We start from the raw sequence: 17298 nt of genomic DNA on the forward strand, positions 1-17298 counted from the left end.
GCTGTGAATGCGCCCATGAAGTGTGAGATGGAAGAATGCAGCAAATAAGTCACACCCACCACATTAAGTGACCCACGAAGATCCTGTCTGTCCTACTTTTAGCTCCCCCTTTCCCATGACTACAGTCAGGGTATTCTTCTGGGAGGCATGTGGAAGTGGAGTTGACTCAATTTCAGCTTTAGTTTAAGACACTAGGCAGGTGCCACTGTGTTAAGAAGTCCAAAATGGTCAGTGTGTGCTAGGCTCTGAGGATGCTCTGAAAGCAACTCCTGGATCAAGCTCATTAAGGCCTGGTCAAGTAAGAATGCCTCACTTTTACCTGCTGATTAGCTTTACTGTTAAGCAAGGTGCTAAGCTCTTCCATTTTGTCAGAGCTGTGACACTGAAGATGTAGAACTTCCAGGATTTTCAAAATTGCTATTTTGGACAGAGGAGTAAATTCTAAATTCACTTCTAGGTATGTTTGTCCTTTACTGAATGTGGCCTCCAGTTAAGAAAAACAGATCTATAAAGGGAAATAGTAATACCTTGTTATCTTTAAGTCCCAACTGTCTATTAGAGCACAGTTACAAAGACAAAGGCACAAAGGAAAAGTGAATCTCTAGAGGTTAGCTATTTTGAGAGCCCCTGTTTTATTAAATAACCTTGTTTTCTCCTTGCATTATTTGCTTTTTTAATTTGCCTGTTAGAACTTGAGGTATCTGACTTAAATGCACCCTGCAACTTAAATTGAGTATTAAATTGAGATTTTATTCTCAACAGAAGCCAACTTAACTCAGCTCCACAGAAAATGGTCCTAGCTTTTCAACATCCCTTTCCATTATTTTAAATGTGCATGCCTTGTAGAGAAATTTCTGAGAAGGAAACTATTGAGAACAACATATGTACTTACCCTCCTGAGAAAGGCATATGCTATGGTATACTTACTGCACACCACTGTTTGTCCACGAAGAGTATGTTCACAATACCTATATCTGAGCTTACTTCACAAAACATTCCCTGTAGACTAACTCCCATAAATCAGAAATGGAATTTAAATTGGATTTGAGTCATGGGAACAGATGCAGTCTCTGACACCCTGTACTAAGTTTGGAGTCACTTTAGTGAAGATACTGCAAATTGAAGATGGTACAAAGTGGCCCTAGAATCAGACCTGCTCAAAATCACAGGAAAATTATAAGCATTTAAGAAGGTTACAGTAAATGTTTACAGAAGCTGAATGTAAGTGTTGAGGGAAAATGAGGCTTTATACTATGGTGCTAAGGCCACATGGCGATGATTTGGCACCAGTCTTGGTGGAGTTAGATAATGGGGCCATCCTACTGGGAAGCAGTTATACGGAGAAAGACCTGGGACTCATAGTAGCCAGCAAGTTATCCATGGGACAGCGACGTGCCCTTGTGCTAAGAAGGGCCATGGTATCCTGTGTGTTCGGTGGCTCTACGAAAGTTTTCCTGCCCCTCTGCTCTGGTGAGACCACACCTGGAATACAGTTTTGACCTCCCCAATTCAAGTGAAACAGGGGTCTGCTGGAAAGAGTCCAATGGAGAGCTATGAGGATGACTGTGGGACTTGAACATCTCTCCTATGAAGAAAGACTGAGAGACCTGGGGCTGTTTAGTTCTGAAAGAGAAGGCTGAGAGGGGACCTTATCAACAGCTATAAATATCTGAGGGATGGTGTCAGGATGAAAGTGATAGTCTCTTTTCAGTGGTGATGTTCGATGATAGGACAAAGCAAAATGGGTACATGGTAGAACAAAGGAGTTTGCACCTCAACAAGAGGAGACACTTCTTTATGGTGAGGGTCTCAGAGTACTGGAACAAGCTGCTCAGAGAGGTGGTGTATTCTCCTTCTCTGGAGACTTTCAAAACCCACCTGGATGTGAGTTTCTGTGTGGACTACTGTAGGTGATCCTGCATTGGCAGAGGGTTGGACTAGATACCTCTAGAGGTCCCTTCCAACCCCTAACATTTTGTGATTTTGTGAATGTTGAATTAATGATCTTAAAAATCTTTTCCAAGCAAAGCAATTCTATGATTCTATGATAAGAATGCTCACTAATGAACTTGCTCCAGATTCTGAAATCTCTTCTTTGAAAGGAGACAAAGATCTCCCTGACTTTTCTCATTTCAACAGCCCCAGTATAACAGTGTTAATTCATGCACAGAATATTGACTACTTTGTTTGTTTTCTTAAATGACATCCCATTATTTTTAATATTTAATTATACTTTCATCAGGCCACATTCTGATTATCATATTGCAACCTCTGTGAAGCACTTACCTTATTTCGGCTAATGAAACAATGTTGACTGTAACTGAGGTAGGATACAGGAGCAGTGCCTGTAATTCAGAACTCCAGGGACCAGGACTAATATTCTTCCCATCTCTGATACACGCTCTTAAAGGAGTACAATGGCAGAGATTGCAAAGACACATAGGGAGGGCAGAGATCTCCATACATGCTGCATGACTGGTTGATATCTAACTTGGGCAGAACTCTTGTTTGTTTCTCTGTCTGCTGGCATTACCTTAGTTATGATTCCTGATTATAAAAATTCTTCCCTGTTGAGCTAAGTGTTGCTACATTTTGTTTCTGCTCAGCTATACTGCATGCCAGCAGTGCTTTATTTAACATCTGAAGTTACACAGTTAAAATGGTTTCTGTTAACGTCTGTCTTAATGCAGCTTTCCTTAAGTTGCAAGCCTGAATTCTCATTTTCTCGTATTTTGTGAAGTATATTGGAGCAGTCTCTTTTGTTTGCTTGTATGCTTAGAAAGCAGATAAATTGTCATAATTTGGGTAAAATGCAGACAGTTTAACAAAAATTTTGACACAATTTGATGTAATTTGAATGTTTTAACACAATCTTAGGATTTAATATTAATTAGATCTGAGGAATTACCCCCTATACCTTATTGAAAACTTAAGTAATCTACTTCAGATTGCAAAGGAAAAGTAGAAATCACAAAAGAGTACATACTTAAAGCAATACTACAGTAACATTTTTGTGCACTAAAATAAAGGCAGAAATGCAACCAGGATACAATTGTCAAGTTTACTTCCTTAACTTTTCCTGAATTCAGGCAAAGTTGCATTAATAAATGTTTTATATAAGCAACAGATGAACCTAAATGTCAGATAAAAAAAAGATTATTTGGAATTTTCCTAGTCAGAAGGTTTACAGGGACTTTTGTGACAGGCCAGAAGGAACAGCTAGAACTAATCTAGTCCAACTAAATTAGTCAGCTAGAGAAGGCTTCTAAGGACCATGTCCAGTTAAGCATTGATTATGTCCAAGGAAGGAGACTCCATGACCTCTCAGGACACCTGTTCCAGTATATTAGCAATCTCACAGTAAAAACCAGTTTTAAAAATGCTTTTTGGAAATGCTTTTAAAAATGTTTTTAAAAAGGAGGAAGTACATGGATTCCCACAAGTCCATGGGACCAGATGGGATCCATCCTAGGGTGCTGAGAGAGCTGGCAGATGAGCTTGCTAAACCACTTTCCATCATTATTCAACAGTCCTGGCTCACTGGAGAGGTCCCAGATGACTGGAAACTGGCCAGTGTGATGCCCATCCACAAGAAGGGCCGGTTGGATGAGCCAGGGAATTACAGACCTCTCTGCCTGACCTCAGTGCCAGGCAAGATTATGGAACAGGTCATCTTGAGTGCAATCACACAGCATTTAGAGGATGGCCAAGGGATCAGGCCCAGCCAGCATGGATTTAGGAAGGGCAGGTCCTGCCTGACCAACATCTCCTTCTATGATCTGGTGACCCATCTGGTGGATGTGGGGAAGGCTGTGGATGTAGTCTGCCTGGACCTCAGCAAGGCCTTTGACACCGTCCCTCACAGCAGACTCCTGGCCAAGCTGTCAGCCTGTGGCTTGGAGAGCAGCACTCTGTGCTGGGTTAGGAACTGGGTGGAGGCTGAGCCCAGAGAGTGGTGGTGAATGGTGCCACATCCAGCTGGCAGCCAGTCACTAGTGCTGTCCCCCAGGGATCAGTGCTGCGCCCCATCCTGTTCAATAGCTTTATCGATGATCTGGATGAGGGGATTGAGTCCATCATCAGTAAGTTTGCAGATGACACCAAGCTGGGGGCATATGTTGATCTGTTAGAGGGTAGGAGAGCTCTGCAGAGGGACCTTGACAGGCTGGACAGATGGGCAGAGTTCAACATAATGACATTCAACAAGTCCAAGTGCCAGGTGCTGCACTTTGGTCACAAGAACCCCACGCAGCACTATAGGCTGGAGTTGGAGTGGCTGGAGAGTGGCCAGGCAGAAAGGGACCTGGGAGTTGACAGGAGGCTTAACATGAGCCAGCATTCTGCCCAGGTGGCCAAGAAGGCCAATAGCATCCTGGCCTGTATCAGGAAGAGTGTGGCCAGCAGGAGCAGGGAGGTCATTGTGCCACTGTACTCAGCACTGGTTAGGCTACACCTTGAGTACTGTGTCCAGTTCTGGGCCCCTCAGTTTAGGAAAGATGTTGAGTTGGTGGAATGTGTCCAGAAAAGGGCAACAAAGCTGGTGAGGGGTTTGGAGCACAAGCCCCATGAACAGAAGCTGAGGGAGCTGAGGTTGTTTATCCTGCAGAAGAGGAGGCTCAGGGGAGACCTTATTGCTGACTATAATTACTTGAAGGGAGGTTGTAGCCAGGTGGGGATTGGCCTCTTTCCCCAGGCAACCAGTGACAGAATGAGAGGACAGAGTCTCAAATTGCACCAGGGGAGGTAGGTTGGATTAGGAAGAAATTCTTCACAGAAAGAGTGATTGGCCATTGGAATGGGCTGCCCAGAGAGATAGTGGAGTCACCATCCCTGGAAGTGTTTTAAAGAAGACTGGATGAGGAACTTAGTGCCATGGTTTAGTCGATTAGATGATGTTGGGTGATAGGTTGGACTTGATGATCTTAAAGATCTTTTCCAACCTGGTTAATGCTGCGATTCCGTGATATTAGCTTTTCAGTACTTCGATATGTACCTGCTTTCTTATCACTGGATACCACTGAGAAGAGTCCGTCTGCTTCTTTATACTATCCCATCAGGTATTTTCTTCTCCAAGCTAAACACTCCCAGGTTTCTCAACCTCTCCTTTTAGGTCAGATGCTTCACATTCTTAATTATATTCATCACCATTGACTAGGCCCACTCTGATATGGCCCTTTCTCTTTCCTACTAGGGAGTCCAGGGCAGGACACAATACTGCAGATATACCCTCAACAGCAGAGTAAAAGGGAAGGATCAATGCCCTCAACCTGTTGGCAATGTAGCATGGGAAGTTTGTTTGCCCTCTTTGCTACAAAGGCCCTATGCTGGCCTGTGTTCAGCTTGGTATTCACCAAAATCCCCCAGGTGATTCTATAAAGCTGCTTTCCAGGTGGCTGGCTCCCAACCTGCACTGGTGCAGGGTTTTACTCCTTAGATTCAGGACTCTGCAACACCTGTCTGAACAACAGCAGATGACCGCTTTCAAAGCTGTGCTCACACAGATGTATATTGCAGTGCACCCCTGAGCTCTTCACACAAGTTCTATTTCATGCAAAAAACCAGCCACCGTTGACATATATATCAGACTGTTACAGAGATACTGCCAGTTCTAGTTTCAGTGTGCCAAGTGCACACAGAAGTACTTGCATTATGTAAGCCTATCAAGTGCCTGAGAAAATCAAAGGGACATTTACCAAAAATGTGCACACAGTTGTGCAGACCTGTATCTGAAAAAACAGTTCTGAGTTATCTTTCCATTTACATCCCAGACTTTCTGTACTTTGCCAATAAAGTTGGCTTCATTTTAATATTTCTAAAATATTGCTAGTCTTTATCACCCCGTTAAGCAAACTCCTTTTGCAAAACAGATTTGCACTTCCCCCCATCTTCCTATTGATTACAAATATTTTTACTTTCATTCTCACTCACTTACTTGCTACTTTATTTTCTCCAGTTTTGACTATAGAATCTGATGCTGCAAGGGCACACAATATAAGTAATTTGAGATGTTTGATATCTGACAAATTAATACAGCAGAAAATGTAATTAAAGGATCAAACTTTACTCAGCTTTTTCAGAATACAGTTTATTGAAAATCACTAAGCATTTCTAGTTTGAGTGTGGTAGAAAGAATTGACCTGAAGTCCTCAGAAAACCAACACTGAAAGAATAGTTTGCATTTCTAGAATCTCATCAACTAGAATTAGGGTATTTCAATTTAAGTTATTTTTACTTCTAATTTTTATTCCCTGAAAGCCATGACAGCCAATCTGCTGTTTTGATAGAATTTCACCTACTTCTACAAAAAAATACCTAAGACAGCAAATCTGAGAGAGTTATCACTGGCAAAAAGACCTTATAGCAGCCCTCCAGTACCTGAAGAGGCCCTAAAAGAAAGCCAGGAAGACACTTTTTACAAGGGCTTGTAGTGATCAGGTGAGAGGGAATAGATTGACGCTTGAGGAGAGTAGATTCAGACTTCATATTAGAAATAAGTTCTTTACAGTAATGGTGGCAAGACACTGGCACAGGTTGCCTATGGAGGTCAGTCACCATGGAGGTGTTCAAGGTCAGGATAGATAAGACGTTGAGCAACCTGGTCTAGTGGAAGGTGTCAGGGGGGTTGGAAATAGATGATCTTCAAGGTCCCTTCCAATCCAAACCATTCTATGAATCTACAAGTCTATGAAATTAGGAAGAGGATGTAATAGCTATGAAGCTGTGGTAAGTTGGAGATTGCATCTGAAATTTCCTTTTTCAGTTTGTTTTCTTTTTTCTTTTTTTAAACACACAGCAGTGTAAAGATGTCATTCACCCTTGGAATGTTCTGAGTAAAATACTTTCTTATTTAGACAAATCCTGAAATCTTCTGTACAGTCTCATATTTGTCAGATACAAATTCTTCAGATGCAGCCTTTGGCTCATGAAACCCTGAAACCACTGACTGCTGGGTAGTGGAAATAATACTAGGGGGAAGGCATCATTCTGTGAATAGCCTGAGCTTTACTGCTTTTTTATGAAATGTCTCTCCTAGCAGAAATCAGATTTGAGCTAGATGAGGTGACACGGTCTAATCTAGTGCTGAATTCCCAAGGTTTTACATTTCCTTACCACTTCCATCTTTGTCATCACCTCCTTTGCTTTTCTTTTTCCCAGTTTTTAAGTGTAGCTATCACTTCCCCCTTTCCTTTCACTGGTCTATCAGTGAGTAGTTTTTCTACAGCTACACCAGTGATATTCTCTTTTTGTTCATATTACACCACTCTTATACTCCAATGTTCACCTAATATCCCAGAACCGATATGCCCATGACCAAACTTTTTTCCTCCACCTGAGTAAAAAAAATATTATCCACTTTAGTTCCTAAGGCCTTATACTCACTTCAGCATTTTTTCCCCTTCCCCCAGTTACCAAATTTTCTCTCAGAGCTGCCTTTCTCAGCAGCTACAGAGGATCTGTTCCTATTTCTTTCTCTACAGGTTTTTACAACTTTCCTCTTTGCTACTTTCCCTAGTCTTGTAGAACAGGTGATTTTGGAAGGGAAGTAGGTGCCTCTTCTAACTGCCTGAATCAGGAGAGACTTCAACAGTCTCAAATCCTGATAAACAGGAAGCATAAAATGAAGCTCTCTGCTAATTTTCCAAGGAAGACATCAGCAGAAACAAGATTAAAGTTTTTAATGTTATCTTAGACAGTGATGCCAACTTCTTGAAAGTGCCCTACAACAGCTCAGGTCACTTTGACCAAATGAACACGGCTGATGACCGTAAATAACACAACATTGATATGCAAAGAAATTGTAATAGTCTGGTAACATAATTACTTAATTGCTATCATTTTCTCTGTGTGGGAAAGCTTTTTATAACAAGTTTTGGAAGAGAGACTTGGTTGTGTTTTCCAGAAGTTTGCAAACTTTTTTAACAAAAGCAGCAAACTAAGTGAGCCTTTGTTTCATCTGCTGACTACCAGTGGTTTCTGAGCAATAAGCTACCCGCAAGACTATCCAATACTGAGGACGATTCAACAGATTTCTATCCCTAAATATTTTTCTTTCTGATACTTTTTCTTCCTGCTAGATTAGGTTCCCATTCTCATGCCACATGCACTATTATCACTCTTCCTGCTGAATTGAAGACTGAACCTCTAAGAGTATCTGTTACTCCTCTCCTTGATTTTCTTTTCTAAACTAAATCCTTGCTGTGCACCTTCATTTTCCATCTTTCCTCAGATACACCATGCAAATTAAGTTGTCTCATAAAGCTTTCCTCAGCTGCAGGAGGGTAGGGATGTGAACCACATCTTGTAAAATGTCTGTCAAACCAACCAAGCAATTTCCAGAGGGTTTCTAACACCTATCAGTTGTTATGGATATCACATCATTATCACAGTTATTTAAAACAATTTTAGATTAGTTAAATGTCAATCTCGCAGCAACTGCACAACCTTCAGGACATCTTTGTGTATATGACAGACTCCCAGCTGTGAAATGATTGCTTTAAACAACTCCATGCCTCTAAATAAGCATGTATCACTGGTTTTCTTTACAGGGGAAAAAAAAATATTAAACTCCCCTCAATTATGTTCTGCTGTTTGGATGTATCATTTTGGTTTGTGTTAGTCTCTGAAAGTGCACAAGATCAGTTTCACTACTGTTTGCTTCCACATTTTCAGTTCACTCCTTAAAAAGAACTGCATGTCTTGGTTGTTTGTTTTTGTTTGATTGGTTGTGCACTTTAATTATCACGGGCTTTAGAGTAACTTACAAGCATGTACTTTTGAGGAATAAATCAGAGGTCACAATATCAACTTTGCACAAAAATTGCATCTGAAAATGTTGACAGTTCTACTAGAATGACCAGCCAGCATTTCCTGCTGTTTAGTTTGTGGGGTCTTCCCTTACACATTAAGCTTACCTCATATTTCTCATATACACTGAAAGGATGAAAGAACTTCAGTGGAGATTAGGCAGAGTCAAAAAAAATTAGTTTTTTTCCACTAGTACAGAATGGTTTATGGTGCCTAAGGCAAGTGCAAAAGTTACAATAAAGTATAGTCAGAGAGACATGACTTGGGAGGTACGTGTGTTAACCTAAATGCCCTATCACCATACCACAAAGAATCCACAAACTTAGATTTTACATAAGCAGCATGAATTCCGATTTTATAAGACACAGCTATTTATGCTGGTTTATCTTGTGCTGAGGCACAGTCTCAAGTATGTGGTGATACATTCTGTCACCATGGAAAGGAACGTAAATAATGTAATATCAAAGAGTAAGTTAAAACATGATACGCTGGCAGATCTTCAATTCTTATTTCAACACAAATGAGGATTTTTAAAATACATAGAATGTAACCACAAGTTTTCACAACAGCATTTGTATTCCACCCTCTTTCACCTAATTATTTTTTCATATAATTTTAAGTCTCTACTTGAGCTGAGCTCATCTCTACCTATTCAATTAGATATACCCAATAAAAGGCAGTGCAGAAGCTACTGCTGTTTCACCCCTGAAAACAAGGCTCTCTAGTGATACAGAGTAAAATCCTGACTGTCTTACATAAAAGCATTTGATGAAATCATAAGGTTATGAATATTCTGCAAAAGTCATGATCATACATCTCTATGCCTAAAACTGAAACACAAGTTAATGGGTTTGCTGAAATTTCCATAGTGTATTATTTGGCAAAGAGATGCATATGAGCACAGCTTTAATTAAAACATAAATATATTCCTACCCAGAAATTGCTGCTAACTTTTGATGAGCCTGATAGGCCATCTCACATCCTTGGGTTCGAGTTTTGTGCATTTCCACATGCAAGGATGGACAGGTGACTGAGACATCCCCAACGGAAATTACCAGCTCCCGATAGAGAGCCACTTGGGTATTGAAGTCCTGGACAAGCTGAAAAACAAAGAGGATTTATTTACATGAGAAGTTTAACTACACTGATAAAAACAATCAAGTTTTGTAAAAAACATGCTCAGTTCAGGGCTTATTTCTGCTGCTCCCAATTTCATGGCATACATAATCAAGTGCTGAGTATTTAGTAAATGACTAGGGACCTTTGTAGCAGCTGCCTCTTCTGGGAGCTATAAATGTTCATTTCCAGAAAAAATACTGTTTCTGCTTCTAATCTCTGAAAATGTTTGAGCTTTTAGTCTTAAATATTAAGCAGACAAAAAAAACCCAACACCAACAACAAAACAAAAAAACAAACAACAACAACAATACCAAAAAATCCAAACAGCTGTTTTACTAGTAGGATAAGCTTATTTTTTGCTATCATAAAAGACAAAAATATCTCCAAAAATCATTGACTTTCCTTCTCCTGCTTCCTGATTAACAGTACATTTAGAGATTGGAATGCAGCATTTGCTTTTACACTGTTGAATCTGTTAATTTGTTTTGTAAATGATTTCTGTACTGTCATTGGCCTCTAACCCAAATTTCAGATTTAAGACTGATTTAAAGTTCCTGGCTGAGAAGATGCACCAGAAAGGCACTTTCCAGTTAGGATTCTAGAAAGGGCTGTTCCCAACACCTGTGTGTTAAAAACAGGAAAGAAGAAAACACACACTTCAACCTTCACATTAACCTAGTATCCTGCCAATACGCATGGATGATATTGGGTGAATGGGTAACTTTTACAGTGATGGAAAGATCATTAGTGTTTAGTTCCACTGATCATGTATGTGGGATTACATTTTAAGGAAATGAACCATTTGCTGGTTTCTTCTGAAAGAAACCACATCAGCCCACTTGCTCCATGTGGTGTCAGGGGTTGGAAGGCACAGAGCAATAGAACAGAATATTGATTTATCTATGTTTTGGTAATTTGACCTCAATTTCTAAACTACATAAAAACAGACAAGAGGAGCTATTCATAATCCTGCAGCCATAATTACCACCAGGCTTTTAATATATCCCAACATATAAGCCTGCTAAAAGTTCTGGATTCTATCAGACCTGCCTAATTTTGAAGCCAAGCCCTCAAACTCTCATCCTCAAAACAATTAAGTTGCTTGTCCTGCAGTACTACATTCTGAGTTTTCATGTACCAGACTGTAACTATTCTGTGCAACTAAGAACTCACATCAGGACCCTTTTTCTGGCCATGCTTTCTTAAATTTCATTGAGTAGGAATAGCAAAAAGGTTTCTTTGCTTTGGGAGCAGCAAAACAACACCACCAGATTCCAGTATTCCTGCACTCTCCCACCCCCAATGTGCAAACAAAACCGAAACCCCTCACCAAACAAAACCATAGGCACAGTATTTGCTAAATTTGGCTTCAACTCTCTCAATCCTGTTGCTTAAAAGAATTCATGAGAGCAATGGAGAAAAAAAAATATTTTCAGTATCTTGTGTCATAGCCCAAGTATTCTGCATAAAGGGGAAAAATGCCTCATCTTGCAACTGGTAAGCAGTTGTGCCAGACATGTTTTTCCTGTTCTCACCTTACATTCCCTGTCTAAATTGAGCACATATTTAGCCACCTTAGCATTGCCAAAGAGAACAAAAACTACACCAATGTTGCACCATTGAGACAGAGAACAAGATAAAAAACAACACTGGTTTCATCTCCTGAATCTTTCTGCATCATGATAGCCCATCTGTAAATCATATTTGATTTCTAATCAATGAATTCTAGACAGATAGCACTTCTGTTTAACCAACCAGACTACGCTGCTGGGGTCGAAAAAGCAGGACCCACTAGGATCTAGTTGCTGGGTGTGTTTATATAGCTACTGTAGCAGTTTTTGTTGCTCGGTGCACTGGGAATTGCTCCCAATTTTAAGTATCAAGAGTGGGTACCTGCCAGCACAATTTGCTTTCCGGGGGAAAAAAAAATCCCTTCTAGTGGAATAAAATTACCAGAATCCTGCAGAACAGAAGCATCAGTAAACTACTGGACAGACCTTTAGCAAGAGCCAGATTTTTCAAGTAAAGTAGCACCAACTTCATTTGTTTTCTGCTTTTGTCATGGGTTAGAGGAACAGTTTTTGGGACCCAAAGTCCAGCTGCCTGTAGCTTAACGAGACAGGTAAAAGGTTATATAGCACTGACCTAGAGGGAAGCATCACGAGGCAAGCATTTTGACCATAAATGGAGAAAAATGTCATACCATAATGTGACAGACCAAAATTAACATCGATTGCAGGTGCTTGATCTGGGGCTTTACCACTGCAAACAGCTGCTCTGGGGAGAGTGAGAACAAGCACTAGAATGTCCTGAACTTTGGAAGGGCAACAGTGTGGTTGTTGCACAAGACAGCAAGCAGAGAGTGCAGCGATGCAGTGGAGGCAACTATTCCTTTACCTACTGAGGCTTCAGTGGGCACAATCTGGGGTAGATTTGGCCGGACCTAGCAAAGCACAGCGGCACGTGTTGAGGCGAGGGTTCCAGCGGGACCTGGCGCTCTGCTTCTGTCCCGCAGCGTCCAGCCGGCTCCTCGAAGGTGTCGTCTACCCTCCCCTATTTTGCTTTCGAGCCAGGCTACGGGGCAGCACCCCCGGCAGGGACTGCAGTTTTAAAAATAGTGCAACTGCACGTGATAGGAATAGGCAAGCCGGCGGGAGGAGCGGCACCGCCGCCGGCGAGCAAACCGCTCAGAAAGGACAAAAATTAAAGCAAGCCCGTTCGCGGTACTCACCATCTTGCAGTCGTCCAGGGCTCTTTGGGTCTGGTAGGCGCTATCGGAGTCACTGCCCCGGCGCTCGCTGTCGCGGCCGTGCGGCGAGGTCTTGCTGCCCTGGAAGATGGAGGCGGCGGAGCGGGGGCGCTTCCTGCGCCCGCTCGATGCAGCGCTCATGCACACGCATCCGCCGCGCGGAGCCGCCCGCCGCGCGGGGCCCCGCGGGCGCGGGCAGCAACTGCTCCCGCCGCCGCCCAGGAGGGCTGCGGGCCCGCACCGCTCGTCGCCTCGGCCCGTCCGGGACCGTACCTCTCACGGCAGCGAGTGCGGCTGCTGTGGGCGATAGCCCGGCGCCCGTGGGAGAGCCTGGGGAGCGCCCTGCAGCATCGCCTCCACTACCGCGCGGAAAAGCGATGGGGCTGGCACCTTTCCTCCTTCAGCAGCATGTCAGTCCCTGCAGAACCACCCCGCCACTAGCATGTTCTGCTGTCCTCCTTCCAGCAGTCGGCTGGGCGGCGAGCGCGGCCGTGTCCGACGGGGAAAGGTTCCCATCCAGCGGCCGCCAAAACCTGCCTGATGTTCCTGGCAGGGGAGCCCGCCCCGCCGCGGCGCGTCTACCCAAGGAGCCCCTCGGGAGCCGCTCGGAAGTACCGGTGGAGCCGCGGCAGGCTGACGGCGTCAACAGCGCACCGCCCCCACAGGGCGGGGAGCGCGAACGGCAGCCGCCCCGCCCGGCAGCGGCCGCGGGAGGCGGGTCAGCGTCGGGGCGAATTACCTGCTACTCGGGTTGCTGCTGCTGCGAGTCACCTGCGGGCCTTGGCACAGCGCCTGTCCAGCTGTGGCCATGGCTGATACTAATCTTCGAGAAGCTTACTCGAAAAATATGTTTAACAAAGACTCGGTTCCCAGATCAAATTTGTTTTCTTTTATAAAAAAACCCAAATGTTGTTTTGGGGTTCTAAGAGGAATGTTTGGAGACGGTGATACAACTGCACTGCAGGCTGCATTTGTCCATTGCAGAAAATAGTAAGCGATTGGAGAAATGGTTCCCTCTGCGCTCCAGCACCACAGTGCAGTTGCAGTTCACATGGCTGATACTCACAGACCCCTCCACCCATCCCACGGTTTGGGCACTAGCCCCTCCAGTATGGATGGCTGTAGGGCTATGTAGCTCACTTCTGGTATAATTTTATATCTTCAGTACATTAAAAAAAAACACCAAAAAACACCAAAAACAACAAACAAACAAACAAACAAACAAACAAACAAAACCCAAAACCAACAAAAAAAGCCAACCCCAAAACCACAAACAAACAAACAAAAACAAATTTCCAGTTCCATTATGTTCTTGATACCAAAGGAATGCCAAATTCTTTACACACAGAACCTAGTCTTGCCAAAAAACTTGACTATGTCTGACAGGGCACTCTAGCAGGTTGAGGGCATCTTTTCAGGCTGTGTTGTACATTGTAACACAGATATCTTTGTATCTACCTGAGTCCCAACACTGCCTGTTAATCTACCTTGAAACTCTTTTCGGATACTTCCTGGAATTTTCTCAGAAATGGAAGCTACAGGATGTGTGTTAATGACAAATTTGCAGTGCTTGAAAGCACTGTCATCACTTTAGGTAACACTAAAATGACCTTGTAATTATAATGCTGCTATTTAAAATATACTAGTAGATCTTCAGCATCCAGAGCATCAAGAAAACAAGAACTTGAAATTTGCAAGTGCTATTTTAAGGAGAACACTCCCCCCCCCACTCTGTAGTAAAGTTAATTCTACTACTCACAGAAAACAAATGCTTGAATTTGCTAGTGAGAGGCCTTGAGCACAAGCTGTATGAAAAGAGGATGAAGAAACTGGGATTGTTTAGCCTGGAGAAGAGGAGGCTCAGGGGAGACCTTATTGCTGTCTACAACTACCTGAAGAGGGGTTGTAGCCAGGAGGGGGTTGGTCTCTTCTCCCAGGCAACCAGCACCAAAACAAAAGGAAACAGTCTCAAACTGTGCCAGGGGAAGTTTAGGCTTGAGTTGAGGAGACAGCTCTTCACAGAGAGAGTTGTTAGCCATTGGAATGTGCTGCCCAGGGAGGTGGTGGGGTCACCATCCCTGGAGGTGTTCAAGAGGGGATTGGACATGGCACTTGGTGCCATGGTTTAGTAGTCATGAGGTCTTGGGTGACAGGTTGGACCTGATGATCTTTGAGGTCTTTTCCAACCTTATTAATTCTATGAGTCTATGATTACAAGCTTTGAGACAGAATATCTTACTGCTTCCATTTACAGACAAACCACTATCTAATTGCAAGGAAAATATTTTTAATACCAGCAAAAAGCAAAATGTCCACATATTCTCTTAACATCTGCAAAACATACATATTTGTAAAGGTAAGTGTAAACATAGTAATACATGGTTCATTAATGGAAGTGTTTTAATTGCATATAATTTTAATCAGATGTCCAGACTGTCTAGGCTGAAATTCCTGTCCCTTGAAGTCAATGCTGGAAATCTTACTGACTTTTAAAGGTTAGAATTTAGTTCCTGGTGATATAGCTGCCTGAATTTTGCCAAACTTTGCCCTTCAGCCAACACTAGAGCAGTTTTGAAATCACAATGACAGACAGCATGTTTACTCTTTATTGTTTGTATCTTCAGTATGCCCACATTTAGAAGTGGATCTGGTGATTCTGTAATTTATATGACTGTGTTTTTATTATTCTTGCAGATGACCTCTGAAATCATCATGAAACTTGATAAATTTGATGACTCCCCAGGGTTATGTTGGAGAAACAGGAATTATAGGGAACAAATCAGTGCAGGATGCATAAGAAATGATGATTTTTGTAGGCATCCATTCTCAGAGTAAGGCTCACCCAGCCACTAAGTGCTGTCACAGGGTGGGCAGCAGATGCAATAAGACTCAGCTTGAAAATATACACCAGCAGGAAAAAAACAAACAAACAAACAAACAAAAAACCAAACACAAAAAACCACAACAAATCTCTAAAGGGGAAAAAAAAGTGAAAAAGAGGCAAAGGAATAGAGAAAGCAAAAAAAAAAAAAAACAAAAAAAACCCTGTAGACAGAAATACAGAGATGGGAAAACCAAGAAGTTCTGCAACCAACCAAGTTCTGCACCAGCCTCAACAATTTCAAAGTTTACTTAGGAAACAAATGTCCATGCAATGTATTAGCAGTGGAGATGCTGAGTAAGAGGCATATTTTGCTGAAAGTTTTTTTAAAATGCAGTCATTACTGAGTCTGTCTGTAGCTGTCAGCCCCGTGTAGGCATGTTTCTCCTAGTTATGAATGCATAGAACAACATGCCTAACCTAGCAAAAATGTAAGAATGACTTAGTCTGCTTTATTTGCCTTCTCTGTAAGTGTTGCAAAAGACTGTAACACTGAAGTCATGTCCTGAGGATTCTAGAGATTATTGCAATAAGACATTTGGCACTTAAGAATTTAAATGAGGAATGAACAAAACTCTAAGTGAGGTAATACAGGATATGTTCCCACTTTATCTCATTTACAGCATGTATTTAATATATGCAAGTTCAACATGAATTTATATGGAAATACCTGTGGGGAGCGCTCAGGTATCTAGATAACTGTTTCAAATTTAGCCAGGTATGCCCAACACAATATAATATTTAATGATGATGAGACCTAAAAAATGGCCTATTTTGCCAGATTTTTTTTTTCTTTGACCCCTATAATTCTTGTTAACGCTAATGTCATCAGCACTTTTGTTATTAAGAAACAAAACCCTTTTTTTTTTTTTTTTTTTTTTAAATCATTAGCAAAACACATTAACAAACTACAGAACTGATTTCTGAAAAGGACAAGGATAACATCAGTTTCTCATTGTGGGAGTACCAATGGAATTATTTACCTTTAACTCTAGTATAGTCAATAGAATACAGAATGATTGCAATAAATAAACACGCATTTGTCTTAGTAATACCTTTTTTGTTGATGGTAATTTTTTGTTCTGATAGAAAAACGGGTGTGTAATCAAAGCCATGTACAGAAGAAATATGTGGGGGTCTGTACTTTTATATTTAATGTGTAAGTTGCAGTCCTCAGTATATTCAGGCAATGTACACTTAATTAAAAAAAAACCAACCCTGAGAATTTAAGAAGAATACATAAGTACCAAAACCAAATAATCTTCATCTTCCTATGGGAAGAATGCTTGGACCACTACAGAGAACCTCCAATACATCTTCAGGATCATTTTGAAAAGTCATGTGCCTTTACAGAAGTGGCCTTAATGGCAAAATGTGCAGTCATTATCATGCTCATGGGTTGTTCTGTAGAGCCACGTCATTGTTAGCAACTAAAGTCCTATACAGAAGTCCTTCTTCAGTCAGTTTGAGAAATTTTTTACCACTGTGTCTATTATGTCTCCTAGTCATATGATTCAGGTGCTCAGAAACGGAATAGCAAGCAATATAAACCTTACCAATGAGAGGAACCTTGCTATTTATTGGCTACATGTATACATTATTAAAAGAAAGAATATATTAATAATATTTTGGTTGTTTTCTGTTGAGATGTTGGAAAGTAAACGTCCAATGACTTTTAAAGAAGAACAGAGAATTTCAGATTTCAAAGGCAGTGAAACTTCACTACTGTACCTAATGTAAATAT

At 41.7% G+C, this 17298-nt stretch overlaps 1 protein-coding gene across 1 annotated transcript in view; it reads right to left on the reverse strand.

Annotated features, from left to right (window-relative positions):
* The window catches only part of RGS7BP (regulator of G protein signaling 7 binding protein), a 46079-nt gene extending 33257 nt beyond the window's left edge, over positions 1-12822 (reverse strand). Inside the window, exons 1-2 of the mRNA XM_009903003.2 lie at positions 12656-12822; positions 9739-9905 (exon numbers count right to left, since the gene is read on the reverse strand). Of these exons, the coding sequence (XP_009901305.1) occupies positions 9739-9905; positions 12656-12814 (326 nt within the window). The 5' untranslated portion in view covers positions 12815-12822. The remainder of the gene's footprint in view (positions 1-9738; positions 9906-12655) is intronic.
* Positions 12823-17298: the final 4476 nt, after the last annotated feature.

Source organism: Dryobates pubescens, chromosome Z (assembly GCF_014839835.1).
Source record: "Dryobates pubescens isolate bDryPub1 chromosome Z, bDryPub1.pri, whole genome shotgun sequence".
Taxonomy (NCBI): Eukaryota; Metazoa; Chordata; class Aves; order Piciformes; family Picidae; genus Dryobates; species Dryobates pubescens.